Raw genomic sequence first — 21,967 nt, forward strand, 5'->3', positions numbered from 1 at the left:
TATCAGTACCAAATATACACAGTGCTAATTCAGTAGACCACCAATAAGTTTCTGTAGTGGATAAGATAAGATAAGTGGATAAGTATGTAGAAGCGCTTGACATTTATGAAAAAAAGGGAAAAAATAATGAAGCACGTTTTTATTTCTTGATTAAACTGTCAAGTTATAGCTGTTTAATCGGCAAACAGGCTAAGAACGCCCCCAACCATTACAAATGTTGCAGAGGACACCCACAAAAAAGGAAATGGAAATGGCATTGTGACTTGTATGTTCTGCAAACGGTGTGAACTTGCATCAACAAAAATGGAGGCTGCTGTTATGGTTTTGAATGCTAAAAAGCGCCAAACCATTTTAGAAATGAGAGGAAATAAACCTCTGCAGAAAGATTGACAAGCACACAGCTCCTCTTGTTACCTTTCAACAAGCGTGACTGAGAGTGCAATTACGCACCGTAAGGTGTCGTGTGACGGGGGCTTCAGAAATTGCAGAATTAGTTTGGGAGGTCAATTATTGTCAGCGCCCACATTTACATTTGTCGTGCAAGAACAAACAGAACCTTTTCCGTGTTCTTAACAAAGTTTCCACTGAAGTTTATGCTTTTTTGGGTTGTTTTTTCTCACTCACATTTCATCCCAGTGTCCTCTGTTCAGATCCTCTGCCTCTTTCTCAGCTAAGACAATCATCCCTTCACAGACTGCAACACACCAGCAATTACACTAGTGTCTCCTTTGCTTTGCTCATGTCTGCCACTGAGGTCACAGTCTGGCTTTTCTATCCTCGAGCGACACGGCTGAGCTCCACCACCACTCACTGAAACTTCAGCTCTACCTATAATTCTACTTCTACTTCCCACTCAGACCAGTATTACATGGTCAGTCGCATGATTGAATTGTGTGCAAACTCTTACAATTTACTTTAAACTTGTTTTTTTTTTTTTCCTCATACGCTGTGGTAAAAATAAAAATAAAAAATATTCATGGGCTGTCAAAAGAACAGTATGGCCATTTTAGCATCAGAAAATTGAAGCGAGCAAGGTACAACAAAACTGACTAAAGGAAAATGAAGGCTCACATAAAATCTAAATCTGAAGTTTTTCTGTCACCTTTGTTATTGTATGCAGTCAGAGACAAGCTCCACACGTATGCATACACGTGCTAAAATCCTTCATTCAAGGATTAATTTAAGAAACCTATGAGCATATTTAAACACAGATATACCTGTCAGCACAATATAAAAGTTGTGACGTCAAATGAAAAGAAAACAACAACGGCAACAACAAATACATCTATCTACATGCAAACCGTGGAAAGTCTTCCTATCTGGAGCTTTCCAAAAACTACCTGCGGAGACCTAAAAATGTGTTTGTCTTTGGACAAAAGGTCCTAATGCACACACAAATACAGTTTGTGTGGACGTGGCAGCAGTCTCACAATAGCTATTATTTCAGGTTTGATACCAACAGAGCACAGCAGTGAGACTGTGCAAAATCCGTGTAAGGCCTCTTTGTAAGGTGAATTAGCCAGACCCCGATATAAACACTGTGGGATCAGATGTGTGAGGATTGGTTTATGTCGGGGCCTTTTGTCCTTGCTTCTCTGTGAGAAGTTAAAGGGGAAGACGCTTGTGCTATCCAAGCCCACGTCATTATCGATGTAGATCTGTGCTGAGGGTACACAAGCGCTGAGCCTGGGCGTTTGAAGCGTTGGGGGCTTTACGGGGAGTCAGTCATCTCTCTCACACGGGGAGAGCCAGACTCTCAACTGTCTCCTCTGAAAATTGGATTTCTATCCTGTGAGATTAGGATCAGGCTTCCCCTGCTCTGCTACAGCTCTCTAAGAAAAACACGCCGCCCTCCGAGGCCTTGAGAAGCCAGCAGCAATGACTTCATAGGCATCTTTGTAACCTTTGGCCTTGCTGGACCAGTCGGCAATACTGCTTGGCCTTTATTCGGGTGTATGCCTGTCTGCCAGACGGCCAATAGCCAACAGCAGGTGTCATCTATTTGACGTGACCCCGCCTCCGCTTCCCTCCTGCCTGGGGCCAGTGACAATCACTGTGGAGGAGGATAAAGGAGTATCTGTCTCACTAAGGCAGGCAGACATGAACCCCACCTCACTTTGTCACATACAGAATCCCAATCCGAAGTTGACGCACAATGCTTCAATGAGCTATCGGCTATTGTTATGCTTTGTTCCAATAAGACACAGTCTGCAATGGGACTAATAGCAGCAGCTGCTAAAACATACTTTAATGCGAATACAATTAGCATAAGCGCAGCATAATACAAACGTGCAGTCTAAGGTTGCTATCTGAGTCTGCATCAGTGAGATATTCAACAGCTGTACCACATTATTTTCCTTCCCATTATGTACAGCACAGCACATCTGATGATCTTCCTGTCAACAGCAGCAGTAAGCTATGGCTCGTGGGTATTTTCACTTTCATGCCGTTTAACATAACCCACTGTACATGCTTTGTCAAAAACAAATGTGGAATAACGAAAAATAACAGCCGCACCATAAGACTACAGCATCATTACAAGACTGACTCTCTACTTCTGAGATGGATGAGCCATGAGTTTACAAACAACCAGAGTCAAACGATTATAAACCGAAATACACTTATCAACATGGTGGTCTACCATAAAGCACACTGGCTTTGGGATCATCAATCAACAATGTAGTCCCATTCATACAAGTACCTTCAGGTTCAGTGGCCATCAAATACTGAGAGCCAATAAAAACATCTTGTCAAGTAATACATCGCAAACCAAATCCTGCAAAAGTATTACAGACTTAAATTTGAGACTGATAATTTTAACGGATTTGTGCGAAACAAAACATAGTAGTTTCTACATGAATATTCCAATTCCAGTCTACATCTCTTTTCAATGAAGTCTATCTCAAACTTAACAATAAACGTCTGTTGTGGATTGCCAAGCAACTTATTATTGGTTCCTTGTACTTGCCTTGGACTTAAGCATTATCAAAACACCTCAAATCTACCATCAAGAGCCACTGTATCTGGTTTAGTCCCTCTGTTCTGCCCCTGCAGGGCAGTGACATCACTTATGAAAACATAAGTTTCCAGCTGCTTGTTTTCCTGAGTCTTCTCACAGGGAGAAAAGAGAAAGTTGAGCTCAACCAGTCAGTAACCAAAGACACTTCACTCCAAAACCGAAACAGTCCAAGTATTTTTCTCCTTGTGAATTTGTCTTTTGGGTTGACTCTTACGGAAAGGAACCAGAACAAAACAGTTCCATTTCGTTTTTTTTTTGTTTTTTTGTATTGTTGCTAGTTCTTGTGTATGCTCTCAAACATTGTACACATTACTAAAAAGCTAACACTTTCCAAATATGGGGAAAGTCGAACACTAATGCTGTATTATTCGGAATGTAACTAATTAATTTGACGTATTAGTGAATTCAAATCACCGCTGTGTGTGTTCTGCGAGCATCACAGGATTAACATTGGGTGTGTGTTGCTTTGTTGTTACGACACATAAACAAAAAGATCTGCCTCATTAACCGGTGTTAAGAAAAGACTATAAAGACTCATCACAATTGGCCCATATCATTAAGGTTAAGAGGCTGTTTTTCTCTTTTTATTATTTTCAATGTAATTTATTTTGTACAGCTGTTATGCTAAGAATGTGGCCCTGGAACAAATTATTTCTATGGCCTTCATAAATCGGTCAACCAGTGTCCTGGAATTAATTGTGTTTGCCCTTAGATGTTCCACTGTATAAATAATCTCAAAAAAGAAACCAGAATAAAATAACTAATGATGTTAACTCATATTATAACATGGTAATCACAGACTTAATGGAACAAAGCCATTCTTTTTGGGTGACTTCTGTCAATGATACAAATGAGTACTGTAATCCCCATACTCACAGATGTAGTAGTACTCTCTGCCAGGACGGAACTCAAAGCCTAATGAGAAGGGTGTAAAGAGCTGGAACTTTTCGGAAAACTTCAGTGGTCCATTTGATGACAAAGGCCTGTTGCACTCCCAGCGCTTGAAGCCCTTGGCGGTGTGGTCACATGAGCTGTAGCCATCGTAGTTCACCATGTAAAGCACATAGCGCTCGGCCCGCTCGTCCGACACGGGGCTGATGTAATGCGGACAGTAGACGTCAAGGTAGTCATTTATGCAGACGTCAATGTGGTAATCACCCCGGTAGAACCTGAAGAAAAGAGAGAAAACAGCTAAATATTTGTATATCTACAAGGGTCGGTAGACAACAACAAAGCGTCAAATCTCCAGGTTTTCTTGCATTTGGAGAAGACGTTCTGGGATTGTTGGATTTTACCCGCTAAATCCTTGCATGATGATTTATTCTCAATGTTCTCTCAAGTCTGTTGGAGACTAGAAAGTAGCAGAGTCTTGAAGGGGAACTAACCCTAAGATTTCAAAACTGTCTGTTATATTTGAATTGTGCATATTTTCCGTATCAGCAGTTTTTTACTTAAATCACAATTGTAGTCTAATTATTCGCCAAAAATATTGGAATTGTGGACAAATTCAATTTTGGAAAGCACAAGGTCATCTGCAAAGATCACTTCGAACCCTTCTGTTTCAAGACTGAGCAGAAGGGGGACGCAGACAGGCTCGGCTGCTAGCCCCGGCGGAAAACAATTACTGAACACGCTCAGTGATCGTCGACACGGCCAGGCAGGTAACTGGTGTGAGAAGGGATGTAAGGAAGGTATTTTAAGTTGTGTCTAACACGTACGGTAAAAAGCAGATGTCCTGTGCCAGTGTGTCTCGCTTGTATTTTAGCTTTTGCTAGGTGCAAACCAAGACCATTATTTCATGAAAGTGGACATGAATATTTGAAATGGATTAACATCCAGAAGATTTTTGACAAGAATTTGGAAAGCGTCTGTGGTAATGTTTGTCCAATTTCACGGAGCCTTCTGATGTTGGGATTGACAAAGGGCATGGCTCACAATATTTCATCCCAAAAGTGTTTGATTGGGTTGTGGTCAGGGTTCTCTGTGTCAGATTTCTCCGCCCCAAACTAGTTTAGTCATTCCTTTGAAAAACTTGTTTTATCCACTGGGGCACATGCTGAGTTTGAAAAATGACCTTCCTCAAACTCTTCCGACAAACTGGGAAACATAGATAAGACAAAGAATTATGTATTCTGACGAAATTAAGTTATTCATGTGAACAATAATGCTAACATATGATTAGGGAAATACTGGGAGAATTCTGTGTTCATTTCACATAGGTCATGTTTCTTCTAATCATTAGGTCATGAAGTTAACCATAGTGCCCTGCTTTTATTTTGCCCAAAATCAGCCTTTTGAGACTCATGGTCATGGTCGCAGTCGCTTCCAAACTTCATGACGAGGATTTTATAGAAAAAAAAAGTGCATTTAAAGTACATGCTGCTGCCCAGACTACATCTATGTAGTGTTTACAGAATCTCAACATATCAGACTCAATCAACCAAACACTCTCCACTGAATCCCAATGTAACACGCCAGCGCCCTGGCAAAAATCCTCTTGTGATACGCCTTCATCAGTCGGAAGCCATGCATCAATGTTAGTGCTAAACAATGATGACTTGTGCTGGTGCAGAAATTAAGGCCCCATACAGGGCTAATTGTCTGGTTAGCATTTGCCTTATACGTATACCATTCTGGAATGTAGAGTTTTGGAAAAATGAGGCATGTGTTAAGGCTTAATGCTATGCCCCCCCGATTTTGCCTACTGTAAACCGTGAGGAAAAGAAATAGGGAGAAAAAGCTCAGCAGGGATAAAACAGGTATTCATTTGAGACGAGAATGATTGGAAACATATATTCCCAAAGGCGCCATATAAGGTTGCATATCTGAGGCTTTTAGCGGGCAACGATTAAGACCATAGCGGCTGGTTGTGTCACTATAGCTGCTAATGGGCCTTGGATCAGTATCACTGACATACCTACAGATGTCTTGAATACTCCTCCTCTGTTCACTGACACGAGTCATGAAGAGGGGGGACAGAATTGCGTCTATGTTCAAGCATCCAGCAGGATGAGCTGATGCAGTTGCTAAACAACTCAACAGGTTTGTTTAGCTTGGTAAGACCGGAATTAGTTGGCTAAAGTCCTGCTCCATGTGGATTCTATTGGAGAAGCAGTAGCTGATCTGTGGCCAGGTGAGACTGGAAAAGAAAAGGTTTGATGCACAGCTGTTTCAGCGGACGTTGCGGCTGACATGTCCGGGCTACATGAGACGTGTGTAGGATGCGCATGGTAGTGTTCGGGATATCATGTTGTCACTACGCAAATTGTACATACGGTATGCTGCAGGATTTGTGGCCAACCTATTGAATTTGCAGAGGCCACAGGTGAGCGGATGTGTGTTTTGTGGGATTATCATCTAAATTCTAATCTCTCCAATCTCTTTTCTCTCTCTCGCTCTCTGATTTTAGTCTGGTCAAATATGCAACCAAATAACTTGTTTTCTTCAGAGAACCCCGATTATCTCGAAGATTTTGGCTCCAGGCAAACACAACATGCCCTCCCATAGCCTTAGTTTCAGCACAGCTTGCTGATATTATGACTTGCGGGGGTCAAGCGGCTCCACGGTATCATGACCTTAGCCAGAAGCAGTGGATGGTCTTGCTTTGTCTTTCTGTCTTTACTCAACCCATATGTCAGCTTCAACTTTGCTAGTGTCAGGAGCTGTCTATCAAACCTAACCCAAACTCAAATACTGAGGTTAGTGACATCCCAGAAGAACTTCCAACTAATCAACGAGAAAGATTGAAACAAGTTTTTGAAAATGACGATCAACCTCTTAGTACTCACACCCAGATAGTTTCTGGAGAGGGGACAGGATTTATTCCTGGCTTCAATGAGCTTCTACAAAGCAGTCTCTAGTGAACAATTCAGACTTCCCCCGCATACAAATGCAGTTATCACCACCAAATGAGAAGTCAAACAGTCAAGGGCCATTGTTGCCTCTTGCAGTCAAACATGGAAATAGGTTGTTCTGAGTCCAATATTTTAGGATTTGTGTCTTTAGCCATTGGTGATGCTTTGGAAACAAAAATATAAATATATGTCGCATTAAACTTGACTAGAATTTTACAGTGAGGCCGAAAGCTCAAAGATGAAAACAATACACACACAAACATATCATACAAATACCTCGAGAGACAACGGGAAAGATATCAAGAAGGTAATCAGGGAACAGAAACAAGCAAGATCGGGCAATAAAATGAAAATCAGGAATGATTTATGTTTAGATTTTGAAAAAGCACTCCAAAAATGCTTTCCCAGGAAGGGTTGTACAGACATTTATTTCCATCAAATGATGCCATCAATAGCAAAATCCACCATAATGGGAGGAGGTCTGGGGCCAACACAACCACTGACCTGAGCTGCGGGAAGCACTGCACAATTTGTCTAAAGCTGTGGGTCCAAAAATGTCTTTACACTGCAAATATGCTTTTGAACATGCCTAATCTTTGTATTATGATACAAATCTAGCCTACTGTCACCAGGTTGTCTTGAGCTGCTATAACTTCAAAACTGGGTTCCCAACTTGGGGTGTGAGAGTTTGACAAATTTCAAGTTGACTATAGATTCTGAATATTCACTGATACTTCTTGTCTTCAAATTGAATGTTAAATTACTGAACTTCATAAACGTTTTCTAGGGCTGCTGGGCATAGAGGATGTTTGGAGTAACAATATGCACAATAGGTGGGTAATATTACGAGAGATACGTACGGAAACGTAGTGCGGAAACGTAGTACGGAAAGAGTGATCATGTAGGTTGCAACAGATGTTGGCCAGATGAACGTACGAAGACACGTTTGCATAACAGAAACAAAATATCAAAATATTGCAAGGGTACAAAAGCACATCCTGATTCAAGATGTATTTAAAGAGACAACGTTTTGAGCTTTTACTGTCCTTTGGTTTCAATTAAGGAGGAAGCAGATCGCAGCTTTTCGTCTACTGATGTCTGTTTTGATGTTGACAATCTTTGCCCTAAGAGCATCTGGCACCCCCCCACTGTGTCTTCTCGAGACAGTTTTCCTCCCAAGTCATCAGAACAGATGTAAAAGTGTTCTGCTGTTAGTTAGACAGTATGACACACACCAAGCTTTCAATTAACTCAAATGTAAACACATCTGAGACAATATGAGAATGGGAAGGCAGAGTGATTAAAGTCACACATGCACTGAATCTGTCCATTTGCACAGATTATGTCACAAGGTAAAGTTTTTCCCATATTTTTAATTGGTATTGGTGTGGTATTTCTTGGATGACTTGGCACCTCAGTATCTTTGATTACACACAGGGGTTTATATTTGCTGAGGCTGAAGACTTGAGTACTCCATACAAATACTAAACTTTGAAAAACAGGTTGACAATGTTTTGAGGATTCCTTTTAAACCATCAACTCAACATAAACTTCAAAACAACTTTCATTTCTCAGTGATTCTCAATGGTTTGGTTGTTTGTGGCAATTTGGTGACATTAAGCATTCACAGGCAATTTCAACAAAGGGGATTTCCTTTTTTTTTTTTTTAGGCGGCAGGTGGTGGTGTTTTTTCTTCGGAGGGGTGGAAAACAAACAATCAAACCTTAACTTTAAAAACAACTACACCGTTCAGCACTCTTGTATCACAATGACCCCTCTGTAAATAAAAGATCCTATAATCCTAAATCCATTTGTCGTGGGGATTAATGATTCTGCATTGGTTGAATGACTCAGCCAGTAAAAGGGGGCTTATCAATGAATCTGTAACTGGAGCCCTTAGCAAGGCACATAACTATGGATAATCCCCTTTTCAGTCAACTCCCCACCTTGTGTGCTTTCTTGATCCCCATCTGTTGTGTTGGCCTGGCACCTTCAAGGTATGGCAGAGCCCGTATTGACGGAAATGAACACAGTGTTTGGTTTGTGTGCATTTGGAGAGGGCGATAGAAAGCGATAAAAAAGAGAGAAGGAAAAAGACTGCAGAGGGAGTGATGAAAATAAATTACGAGAGACAGAGAACTCAAGGAACAGATAACCAATAAAAAGAAATGGAGGGAAGCATATGAAGGGAAACATTTCTATTTTATTTATCATGTATTTAATGTGCTGTAAAGCACGGATTTGATCCAGAGATAGGGAAAAAGGGACTAGGAAAAATGGAGAGGAGGAGAAGAACTATAACTCATGTTGTTTTCCTCACGACTAGAGTTGAGGGGAAGCTTCCCATAATTATTCTAATAGGTAAAGAGATACTTTTGGCCAGTACAAACACATGAAACTTCTGTCTGAACACACTCACTCTCACACATGCACACACACAAACTGTGCACTGGTTGGCATTCACTCCTCCACAATCTTACTTGTCTTTACTTTTGACTTTTAGCATCCAACTGTGAGCTTCCTGGCTTTCCCACTAGGGGGTACTCTGTGCAAATAGGGGGAAAAGGCAAAGGTTGTGACATGATGTCACTGAACGAGGTCAGGCAATCTGCCCACAGGGTTGGGAGTCGCCATCAACCTCTCTCTCTCTCTCTCTCTCTCTACACATGTCCCATCGTATGTAGCATTGCCGCAAGGAAATTCAAGTCATTATTACTAAGTTAGCTAATTACATACACACATCTGTTTGTGGGCTTTTGCTAATGTGCACACATGCACACTTACACGCACAGTTTTTAAACACATAATGTCCCTGTCAAGGGACTCAGTCTGATGCGGAGTTGACAGCAGTAAGATGGGAAAATGTAGCCTGTAAAGTATAGACAGTCCTCTGTTTTTTTTTTTTCTTCTCTCTCTGCTGGGAACAAAGCCAAGGGAGATGAATAATTGGTCTCAGATTGAAAACACATTGCTGCTCGTGGGAAGGCACCTAAGATACCTAAAAAAATACAACAGAAGCCACAGCGAGAGAGCGAGAGGAAACACAGAAAGGAGGACTGTACAAGTGCTGTCTGTTTATGGAAGCTGGTGGTCCTCACTGTGCAAACCACGAGTCTTCCAATACAGCTGGAGCCGCAGTGTGTTATGTGCTATCTAAAGCTTTGTGTACAGTATTTACAAGATCTCTATCTGTATGCAACATTCTATATTCTGCATTAAAGTGATTGTATGCACAACGCGTGTGCATACATTATGCAAAATCATTTGTTAATCATAGATTACATATCCTAAGCGACATCATAAAACGTGACATGCAAATATCAAAAAAGGTTACCCTCACTTTTAAGGAACAAAACAGTGCAAAATACTTACTTTTCTTGTGACCATTAAAAATCCCATTAGTATAGTGTATAACTCACCATTGCGAAAATTATGAATTAATGATTTTAAGAATGAATAAATAAGTGTTACCCTGCATAAAAAAAAAATGACACTGGCATTTAAAAGACAAGGGAATTTTCAAGTAATAAAAAAGGGGAGAGATATTTGCCCGGTGTTAATTACTGACAACATTATTTTGATGTCAATGAGGTCAAAGCCATAATAAAAGCATGGGGTTAGTGTCAGTCAACACACACATGCACACGCACGCACCCACTCAAACACACACACACACACTCACACAACACGGCACTGTCATTCAGTTGACCACAAGTGTGTAAAAGCCGGAATCATAAACCCTGTCCTGTATCAATGATGCTTGCTGCGGTTGCCATGACACCAATTTACAGGATACAAAGTTCTGATCAAAGGAAGCTGCTGCTTTTGGCCAACACATAGTAGTCATACTTGAAAGCCGATACATGCAAGCACCCATGAGCCCGGACACATAAGAACATGCACCCTAATGCCAACATAACTACAGGAGGCAGAGAGAAGGTCCTGTTAAAATAACCCCATTAAAAATGTCCCATCATCACCTGCTGTTTGCAAATGTGCTTGTGAATGCTGAAAGCCACATTATAGTTATGAATGTGTTGTATGATAGTGTGGACGTTCCTTTAGAGCACACAGAAAATGACCTCTAAGAGCGAGCGTCCCACGCTGCTGCTCAGCATGCTGATATTGATCTGACACCGTGGACTGCAAAGCTTAGGTCAAGGGTTAGTGACAGTCCATTATTCAGGTTGAGAGCCAGACTTTGGTCAGTCAGTGTCTGAACCCAGGTGATGGACTGACCTCACCACCGTCCATCACAGCTGCTGAAGAATGGAAGGTGAAGTGCAAAACACATTCACTTCCACATTAATTCCATGGTAATTTCTTTTCCTGGTTAAATGCCATGATGTGTTATTTTTAGAAGCTTCAGGATGAAGTTGTTTGTCATATTAGATGTATGGCATTAGTCATGATGAAAGCATACGATTAGTGTAGGGCTGATCTTAAATGATAAAAAAGGTGGTTATCACAAATTATTTTTTGGGAAAAAAAAATGTTTAATGCTACAAGAATAAAGTTCTTATTTTATGAACAAAATGGAGTATGATAAGAAGGAAGTTCAATATTTACATACTATTTATATCTAGCCCTATTATGCTTTTGTAGTCAACAAAAGACAAAGTACAGGTTATCTTTATTGATCAGTTATTGTGCTATTTTATAGCACATTACAACAGCGTGGGGGGGTGCTTCGGGAGTATGGGGTACCGAACCCGCTGCTACAGGCTGCTCGGTCCCTGTACGACCGGTGTCAGAGTTTGGTCCGCATTGCCGGCAGTAAGTCGGACTCGTTTCCGGTGAGGGTTGGACTCCGCCGAGGCTGAGAAAGGTTGTCACCGATTCTGTTCATAACTTTTATGGACAGATTTTGCGGCGGAGTGCCCAAGTGGAGGAGTTCAAGTATGAACTTGAACGGCACGGAAGAATGGCACGAGAGATCGACCGGCGGATCAGTGCAGCGTCTGCAGTGATGCGGACTTTGTATCGGTCTGTTGTGGTCAATTTACCGATCGATCTATGTTCCTACCCTCACCTATGGATCTTGTTCTTTCGATCACGAGTTGTGGGTTGTGACCGAAAGAACGAGATCCAGGATAGAAGCGGCCGAAAATGAGTTTCCTCCGCAGGGTGTCCGGCCTCACCCTTAGCGATAGGGTGAGAATCTCTGTCATCCGGGAGGATCTCAGAGTAGAGCCTCTATTCCTCCACATCGAGAGGAGCCAGATGAGGTGGCTGGGGCATCTGATTCGGATGCCACCCGGACGCCTCCCTGGCGAAGTGTTCCGGGCACATCCCACCGGGAGGAGACCCCGGGGACAACCCAGGACACGCTGGCGATACTACGTCTCTCGGCTGGCCTGTGAACGCCCCGGGATCCCCTGGAAGAGCTGGATGAAGTGGCTGGGGAGAGCGAAGTCTGCTAAAGCTACTGCCCCCGCGACCCGACCTCGAATAAGCGGTAGAAAATGGATGGATGGATGGATTACAACAGTAATTCTCAGTGTGGTTCAAGTACCCTCTAGTGGTATGGAAAATAATCGCTGCCTGAGTATATTTCAGTTGTATTTTACTTTTAAGTTCAAAACATTTGCATTTACTGTGTGTTTTGAAAAAAATATTTCGGTAAAAAAATATTAAATCTTTATATGCAATAGATTTTAATTGAATCATTGAGTCCAGTTTTACATATATTTTATTGGATAGGCTCCATCTCACTTGCGACCCTAGTATGGATAAGCGGTCCAGAAAATGGATGGATGTATGGACTGATATTCAAGTGCAGTAGTTTATTTTCAAACTGCAAAACAAGGACTACATTTAGACATATACACACAGTCACATGCTCACACACTCACAAAGACACAAACACACACTGGTTCACACCTGAAGTGTGTTTGACGAGCATGGCCCTGATCACCATGGTGCAGACTCAGACCCCTGACCTTCCTCCCCAGGGGCGATCCAAGCTCCGCGGCCTCCCCTATCACTTTACTGCACCCCAGGGAGCTCTGGCCGGCCCTCATGCTGCTGTTCCCCACACATTCTAAACCTTCAGCCATGGGAGGAGGGGACGGTGGCAAAGAGAGGAACCCACAACGTCTGGAGTCAATCACCCGCCCATGACAAGTCTGCAAAGCTGCCACACACACACACACACACCAGAGGTTCCACACACACACATGCTCTCACACACATAACACCAGCACTTATCCACGAGTGAGGCCTCACACAGTTCAAAGTGTGGCAGAGCTGTCTTGGTTGAGTAATATGTGCTTTATGGGGAGATCCTAAAACAAAAAAAGTAATTAAAAGCCTTTGAAAGAGTGTTGTGCTGGAAATTTGGACTAGAGATAGGGGGAACGAGAAAACAACATGTGATTTGCTTGGAGAGCAAGAGCGAGAGAGCGAGAGAGAGAGAGAGAGAGAGAGAGAGAAAAAGAGAGCAGCAGAGTGGCAAATCAGCCATTGAAGAGTGAGAGGAATGTGAAAGACAAGAAGCCAAAATGATGTGAGAAAATTTAAGAGCTCTGGAAGAAGGGAGTGGGAAAGTGCACATATGATTTAGGCTTCGTGTTGGCCCCTGTTCGTGTGTGTTTATCTGTGAGTGTGTCCGTCTGTGTGCATCCATTCATGGCAGCTTAGTTTTCAAATAAAACCCCAGTGTCGCATAATGTAAAAGAATCAGACTATATGAGGATGTGAATACATTTTAAAACCACATCTCACCTTGCAGCATGGCAGCACAGCTGGGGTGTTCTACAGGGAGTCTGCTAATAGATGCATGCTCAGAGTGTCTTGGCTAGCTGAGGCAGGTAAGGGCATCAGTAGGTTCATCCAACTGGTAGAAAATAACCATAAGAGCAACGTGCGCAGAGGAGGCCAAAGAGACGCTCCTTGAGTTTCAACTAAAACTCACTCAAAAGGTTCTGGATACACGCTAGCATACCTCCTTTGGACCTTTACCCTTTATGAACAAGGGACCGCTGAAAATTTAACCATATACCTGCTTCCTCTCGATCACACTCCTGAGGGTGTTTAAACAGACCAGGGGTCAAGCTAATTACACAAAAAAATATGAGGGCAATAATGTCATTATAGTAGGCATTCCTCTCTAAAAATATCCATTGACCACTTAGTAGCCACGGCTCCTTCCCTTACAACTCCCACAGCAGGCTCAAAAAAACAGCAAATGTAACATCATGTAAGGGCTAAACATAGAAGTGCCCGCATGCCAGTATCGAGCTGAAACACCACCTGGTCCACTCAATCTGCCCCTGCCGGGGCCCATAACGCCACACAGCCTGCTCCCTTGACACAGGGTGTCTGTCAAAGTTTTGTCCATCAGTCAGCAAATCAGAGTCCATCTCTGATCTACACATACCGCTAAACGTTGAGACCCGGCTCAGATTTGTACATGAGAGATTTTGAAAGTCCTGGGATGGGTTTCACAAGCTCTACCGTAACAGGGTGTATTTTATATTCACACCCACTGAGGCATTCCAGTTCAAGGCTGCTGGCGGTTCCTCACTCACATATTCCCCAATGTGCAAAGCAGTCATTTATAGTTATAGTGGAACTTCCTGGCTGTTTGTGGGCAAATTTCAATGCATACAAAATGAATTCATACTGTTACCGAACATAAAGGTGCCTGAGAGGCATGCCATAATATGTAATAATGTACCTATGTATACTCCAACATAAAGGCAAGAGGACCTACAGGGGTTTGCTTGTTATGAATCTGTAAGTAGGGGGGACAATTTGTGATAAATTATAAATAGCAAAGACCACCCAAACCAATAACTAAGATGCTTCATTAATTTAGCTCGTGATTCTAGTTTTTAGCAGACAAAAAATGAAATCTTACCCACTTGATGGGTTGTATTATTTGCTCCAAATACAGTGGGAACTAGATATAACTGACCCTGATATAACGGATATTGGATAAAACGGACCATTGGGACTGAACAATGTGTCCAAAAATAGTTTCCAGTGTTGTCATTTAAACCGGCGTTGACAAAATGTGACAACAAACTCAAGACAAAAAAATTTGGCAGCATGTTGCAATGGAGTTGTAGGTTAGGTGTTTAAGAAGTTGATTGCAAGAGGGAAGAAGCTGTTGGAATGTCTGCTAGTTCTAGTTTGCATTGATCGGTAGCGCCTACCTGAGGGAAGGAGCTGGAAGAGCTGGTGACCGGGATGTGGAGGGTCTGAGAGGATTTTGCACGCTCTTGTCTTAGTTCTGGCAGCGTGCAAGTCCTCAAGGGTGGATAGAGGGGTCCAGACAATCTTTTCAGCAGTTTTGATTGTCCGTTGCAGTCGGAGTTTGTCCTTTTTTGGAACAGCACAAAACCAGACTGTGATGGAAGAACACAGGACTGATTCGATGACCGCTGTATAGAACTGCCTCAGCAGCTCCTGTGGCAGGCCGTGCTTTCTCAGAAGCCGCAGGAAGTATATCCTCTGCTGGGCCTTTTGGAGGACGGAGTTGATGTTGATCGGCCACTTTAGGTCCTGAGAGACTGAGTGACAGTTGACACAAGGCAGTTGGACAGCGTGAGGGGCAGCTGTGGCGAAGGAGTCCTCCTGAAGTCCACGATCATCTCTACAGTCTTGAGCGTGTTCAGCTCCAGGTTGTGTCGGCCGCACCACAGCTCCAGCCACAGATGTCAATGCGACAGGCCTGTAGTCATTTAGACCCGAGATTGTAGGTTTCTTGGGGACTGGAATGATGGTGGAGCGTTTGAAACAGGATGGTATTTCGCACAGTTCCAGAAATCTATTAAAGATCTGTGTGAAGACTGGAGCGAGCTGGTCCGCGCAGACTTTGAGGCAGGATGGGGACACATGGTCTGGGCCTGTCGCTTTGTTAATCTTTTGTTGTTTGAAGCTGCGTCTCACATCCTGTTTGGTGGATGGTCAACGCAGAAGTCGGAGGCGTGATTGTGGTCGGTGGTACGGCTGGGTGGTGTGGGGTGTGAAAGTGTCCTTTTCAAATCTGCAGTCGAAGGTATTCAAATCGTTGGCTAGTGTGTTATTATTCTCAGCTTGGGGGGATCGTTGCTTGTAATTGGTCAGCGATTGAAATGCATGCCAGACTGATTGAGAGTCGTTAGCGCTAAACTGTTTTTCCAATTTTGCTGCACAGTTCCTCTTTGCAATGTTAATTTCTTTCGTCAGCTGGTTTTTAGCTCGATTATACAGGGCCCTGTCCCCGCTTTGATATGCGTCCTCCTTAGCTTGGCGAAGTTGCTTAAGTTTGGCAGTGAACCACGGCTTGTTGTTATTGAATGTGCGAAATGACTTTGTTGGTACACACACATCTTCCCAAAAACTAATATAGGATGTGACAGTGTCCGTATATTCATCCAGGCTGCCAGCTGAATTTTCAAAGACACTCCAGTCGGTGCAGTCTAAACAACTTTGAAGTTCTACCTTTGCTTCATTGGTCCACCTTTTCACTGTTTTCACTGTAGGCTTCGCGCATTTAAGTTCTTTAAGGCATTAAGTGAATTCCTCGCGGTTTATGAAAGCAACCCGCCTTGACTCGCCTATGAGTACATCAGCAATGCCTACATCAAGTACACTAGCGTGGTAAGTTGGGATACATTTGAAAACCTTTTTTATATTTATTTACAATAGCTTTGTACCATACTGAGTGTTTCACGATAAACGTACAAAAACAATAATTTTGTACTGTACAGTAATATGGGTATATATGGCCACAAAAAGTGCTTCAATGTAACGGCCAATCGGCTGTAACAGACAACCCCCTGCCCCTATTAGTCTGTTATATCGAGGTTCCACTGTAAAGAAAAATCAAATACTTTTCAGTCCTAAAGTTTTAAATCTTTCTAACATATGAACTGTCTGTGTGCTACCAATTGAAATCATTTTAACTTTTTGGGTTTCTTTTTTATGCACGTGTGTCTAAGTGGGAAATTGTAAGTTGGCTCTGTCAGCCTAAAGCACTAGTTACTAAATAATAAAAAATCCACTTCTAGATACAATTTATGAAAAAAAGACAGACAAATCCTGCACACCCACATCTTACTGCACTTTGCATAACCAATTTGTATTATTGCGAGCAGAGGGACCACAGAGAGCAACAGAAATCTGGCTCTGACAGGGAAGACTGGCCAAAAGTAATATCACCAGCTGTTGGCCACTAACATTCAGCAATGCACATTTCAAATATTTAACGAAACTCACATCCAAGAAATGCTTTGTGCGCCTCCTGTGCCACGTTTCATGATGGATATCTCTGAAGTGCACAAATGACCCTGGATCAGCTATCAACCTATTTCTCATTATGATGACTGTCCTCCTTTGGTTGAAAAAGTTTGGAGATGACAAGAAAGGAACCATGTCAGCAGATGCATGCTAGTTTGAGAAAGGATTTACAAGTGGATGTGTGATGGAGAAGGCCATAAAGAAGCGATGGAACCACTGTTGATAGATCGCCTCATTTCAGGCCCCTTTCCATCTCTCAGAAACACATGCGAGGAGACATAGTTTATCTCTTTTTCCGATATTGTCTTAGTCAGCAAATGTCCTTATTTTGGCTTTTTTCCCACTCTTGTACACTGCGAGCCTGGGTTAAATGAAGCATATTCGTTCAGTCGATTCTGCCTATCATTATTGGCCCGTTTTAGGGAAACCGACTGCAGTGATTAAACTCAGCTGCTGAAGCGTGTGCCGCCTCGTTTAACACACCACTTGATGTAATTGTTATTGGAGAGGTGATACTAGTCTGCTGTCCACTACACAGCACACCTGCTCTGACCCTCCGATCTCTCTCTGACATTGAGTGGCGGCACCATCAGTGTTTGAGTATAAACAAGCGGGTATAAAAGAGAGATCGTGGGTACGTCATCATCAAGCTTTAACAGACATATGAAAACATTTACAAAAGGCATGCCAGTCCTATAATTGGAAAGTATAAAGACACACAAATTGCTTAACCTCCCAAGTCTCATCTAAAGCCCTCCTTTGAATACCCCTTGTCAGTGTATATGTGGGCTTCTCAGTCAAAATGTTTATGGATATATTTTATTTTATTTTTTGCTGACTTACAATTACTATATACTGTACAAGTGGACTCCTCTGCTTGTCTTAGAAGACGAGCCGCCGTTCACCATCACAAGACGTTTCATCAGTTCATCCAACAAGGCTAGGAAGGACAGCACTCGCCTGAAATCTGATGTGGAATTTGGAGAGTGGCCTCTCACAAGGCATCTTGACGACTGTCGTTTTGGAATGAAAATTTCAGGCTAGTGCCGTCCTAACCTAGCCTTGTCTTCTAATGGTGCATTCACACTGCACGCAAAGCAAACATTCGCCTTGGGTTACACGCGTGAGTTTGATGACGGGTGTTGTGTACACACGGAATGTGAATTTGCTTCATTTGCGCCACACGTATAACGGCTCACAGTAAAGTACAACAGACAGCTGAAAACATGTAACATAAATATACTCACCAGATACGCCAACTTCCTTGAACACCATTCTCCAGGCCTGCTCTTTTTTCGTACGGTATTGATAGGAGTTATCAAAACTTCCGGGTGGCCACAAACGGCGATGATAATTTTATCCTCCATTGTTGCGCTCAACGGCGTCAGGACATTGTGCGTGATGCAGTATATTCTCGACACCGATTGGCTGTCGCGAGACAGTATCGCAGAAATTTGAGGCGAAGAGGCACATGTTCATTCGAATTGCGTTTTTCGCGTTGCCTGGCACGAATTTGTGATTATTTGCGCATTTGCATTGACTTTATATGAAATCACGTGTGAACACACCATAAGATAAACAAAACAGTCCAGTTGTGATCGATTCAATGTCCTGAGAATGAAATGACCTAAATGAATGAGAACATTCCCAGGCATATAGCGGTACTTTTTAATATTTTCCTTTACTATTTGTACAAATAACTACCCTTAGAAAAGGTGAGGAAAAGGAAAGGAAATAGTATTATGGGTCAAATCCTGAAGGTACAATACAAGAGAAGAGAGAAAATTTGGTGCAAGCATTGTCCATACAATAAATTCTTACTGTATACTGTAAAACAGTATAGCCTGTATTTGTACGTATTCTACGTCTCTTTACATTTAAATTACCTTTTCTCATGGAGTATGCCCTCTGTTTAGCCTTGATTTAAGACTTGCAAATATTTGGTTTTAGTCCACTTCTTTGATTTCTCCAGACTTCCTTTTATGGACAGAATTTCAAGGTGCAGCCGAAGCGTAGAGGGGGTCCGGTTTTGTGGCCTCAGTATTGCATCTCTGCTTTTTGCAGATGATGTGGTTCTGTTGGTTTCATCAAGGCGTGATCTCCAACTCTCACTGGAGCGGTTCGCAGCCGAGTGTGAAGCAGCTGGGATGAAAATTAGCACTTCCAAATCTGAGACCATGCTTCTCAGTCGGAAAAGGGTGGAGTGCCCTCTCCAGGTCGGGGATGAGATCCTGCCCCAGGTGGAGGAGTTCAAGTATCTTGGGCTCTTGTTCACGAGTGAGGGAAGAATGGAACAGGAGATTGACAGGCAGATCCGTGCAGCGTCTGGAGTGATGCGGACTTTGTATCGGTCCGTCGCCAAAAGGCGAAGCTCTCAATTTACTGGTCGATCTACGTTCCTACCCTCACCTATGGACACGAGCTGTGGGTCGTGACCGAAAGAACACGATCCCTGATACAAGCGGCCGAAGCGGCCCTTAGAGATAGGGTGAGAAGCTCGGTCACCGGGAGGGGCTCAGAGTACAGCCGCTGCTCATTCGCATTGAGAGGAGCCAGATGAGGTGGCTTGGGCATCTGTTTCGGATGCCTGGATGGTGAGGTGTTCCGGTCACGTCCCACCAGGAGGAGACCCCGGGGACGACCCAGGACACGCTGCAGAGACTACGTCTCTCGGCTTGCCTGGGAACGCCTCGGGATCCCCTCGGAAGAGCTGGAGGAATTGGAGGTCAGGTTAAGAAAAATATACAGCGTAGCTGTGAATGACTTTCTCATCTCTCATCTACTGCCCCAAGGGAGGCAAAAAGAGAGAAGCAGGGTGGATCTGTCATCTTGACCCTTCATCTCTGCTCACTTTATTGCACCGACACTACCTTCAACTCTCCAATTGCTCTATTTTCAATCAGGGTCAGCTGTTTTAACCCTTCATAATGCTGGACACAGCCCTTTTCTCTTTCTATGTCCACATTAACTACCACCACTACCCACACTCTCCTGTTCGCAATGGCATTTGACCACCATTATCACCTTTTGGAAAGAGCAGTGGAATGTGTGGAATACTTTTTTCATCCATAATCATTAGAAAGGCTGTAAAAAGAAATGGGCACTCTCACTGAGTCCTCACATAATGGACTTAAGCACTGGTTTGGACTGTGGCTACTGACAATCATCAGCTATCATTATTTTTCATGACTTTAAGTACTGTGTTCCTTAATGTACATCCTTCCTCTCATTGCATTCGAACCCAACGAGGTGGGAGTAGGGGGTGGGGCATCCGGTTATCAAAAGAGCCACAAGTTTGATATGTGCAACAATTAGTACTAATGAGTCAAGCCATTTGACCAAGAAAGTGCAGCCTAATACACTATTGGACAGCTGGGACTTTAATTTTCATGACAACATAGTGGTATTTCGAACTGGGTGTTTTATAATTGGTATACAGATATTTGCTTATTATTTTTCACGACAAAAGCGTGGGAAATTAGGGTTATAAATGCCAGTATGTACCGACTGTAGAGGCAGTTAAATAAAGACACGATTCAGCCTCTCTGCACTGAGAAGCAAATCCCACTACCACAGAGAGTCAAGTGGAGAGATGTCACGGGCTGCCTACCGTCTGCAAGCTATCACCACTGCCCACTTTGAGGCAGGACTTGTGAATTTTGGCCCTGACCCAGTGAGTGGGCTTCAGTCCTAATATAACAGTGTGACAAACTGCTCATCAAAATGGGAAAAGTGTGTTTAGTGTGCATACAATTCTAAATCCAGCGTCCTCAATTTTTAAGTAGTTTTTTTGTATTGTTCGAGGGGCAGTCAAAAAGTCATCACCCCAATTTTACTCTAGCTTCATTTATTGCAATACAAAGGGAATATACGCATAGAAATAAAGGCCAAAAAGAGGTGATTTCAATATAATCTCTCTTGTTCTCAACACAGACTTTCCATTGATGAACAAGTGCATGTATTCCAGCGTCGTAAAATTCAGTCGGCTGCACTTATTGTTGTCCAGCCAAAGAAACTGACGACTTCACGAGCTCCTTTTCTTGTTATGGAGCTTGTCACTCAGAGGAGGCTCTTGTACTTTGCCTTTGGACCTGGATGCCCACTTTTTGACTTTGCTGTAGCCTATTGCAGCTTCCCCATGCACATTTTGCAACCTTTTGAAAATGTTTAGTGGTGGTTCAGCTTCCAAAGCAAGACATTCAATAATAACTCTCTACTTCTGACAGGCATCAAACAACGATGTCATTTCCAAAATGGCTGACAGGAAGAGGACAGGCTCAAACTAAACATTTATTTTTTGAATAAACCTTCAAACAAGTCAACTACAAACCGTGAACATTTCTGAAAAAAAAAGAAAAAGAAAAATCTTGGTAGGTTAAATTAAGTCGATCTCATTATTTTTCGACTGCCCTTCTTATATAATTTGCAGGATGTTTTTACTGAGATACAGAGGGGGGAAAAAAAAAATCACTGTTCACAATTGTCGAGTTCTAGCATTCAAATGACAGTATACTACTATATGTATATATCCACGCTGGTGAAAAGTGTCTACTGCGCTTTTATTTTTTGTTCTCTTTGTTTTAAATGTTTATAAGCTGTTTTTTTTCTTTGTTTCTTTGTAAATGCTTTTAATCATGTAAAGCACATTGAGTTACCTTGTGTATGAAATGCGCTATATAAATAAATTTGCTTTGCTTTGCTACAGTGTGTGCATAAAATACACAAAAGATATAAGGCCGTAGTTTAAAAGGGACGTGGGACGTGGATCACTCAGTACACACATGCACGGTCAAATACACGATGTGCACACTGCACTCAGCACTCACCGTGCTAAAACACACACAAAAACACTTCAGAGGATCAA

General features: G+C 42.6%; 1 protein-coding gene across 1 annotated transcript in view; it reads right to left on the reverse strand.

Moving 5' to 3' along the window:
- Positions 1 to 21,967, reverse strand: part of LOC133465074 (ephrin-A5b-like) — a 76,745-nt gene that overhangs the window by 6,873 nt on the left and 47,905 nt on the right. The window contains exon 2 of the mRNA XM_061747492.1: positions 3,896 to 4,188. Within this exon, the coding sequence (XP_061603476.1) occupies positions 3,896 to 4,188 (293 nt within the window). The remainder of the gene's footprint in view (positions 1 to 3,895; positions 4,189 to 21,967) is intronic.

The sequence above is a fragment of the Phyllopteryx taeniolatus genome, chromosome 15, assembly GCF_024500385.1.
Source record: "Phyllopteryx taeniolatus isolate TA_2022b chromosome 15, UOR_Ptae_1.2, whole genome shotgun sequence".
Lineage (NCBI taxonomy): Eukaryota > Metazoa > Chordata > Actinopteri > Syngnathiformes > Syngnathidae > Phyllopteryx > Phyllopteryx taeniolatus.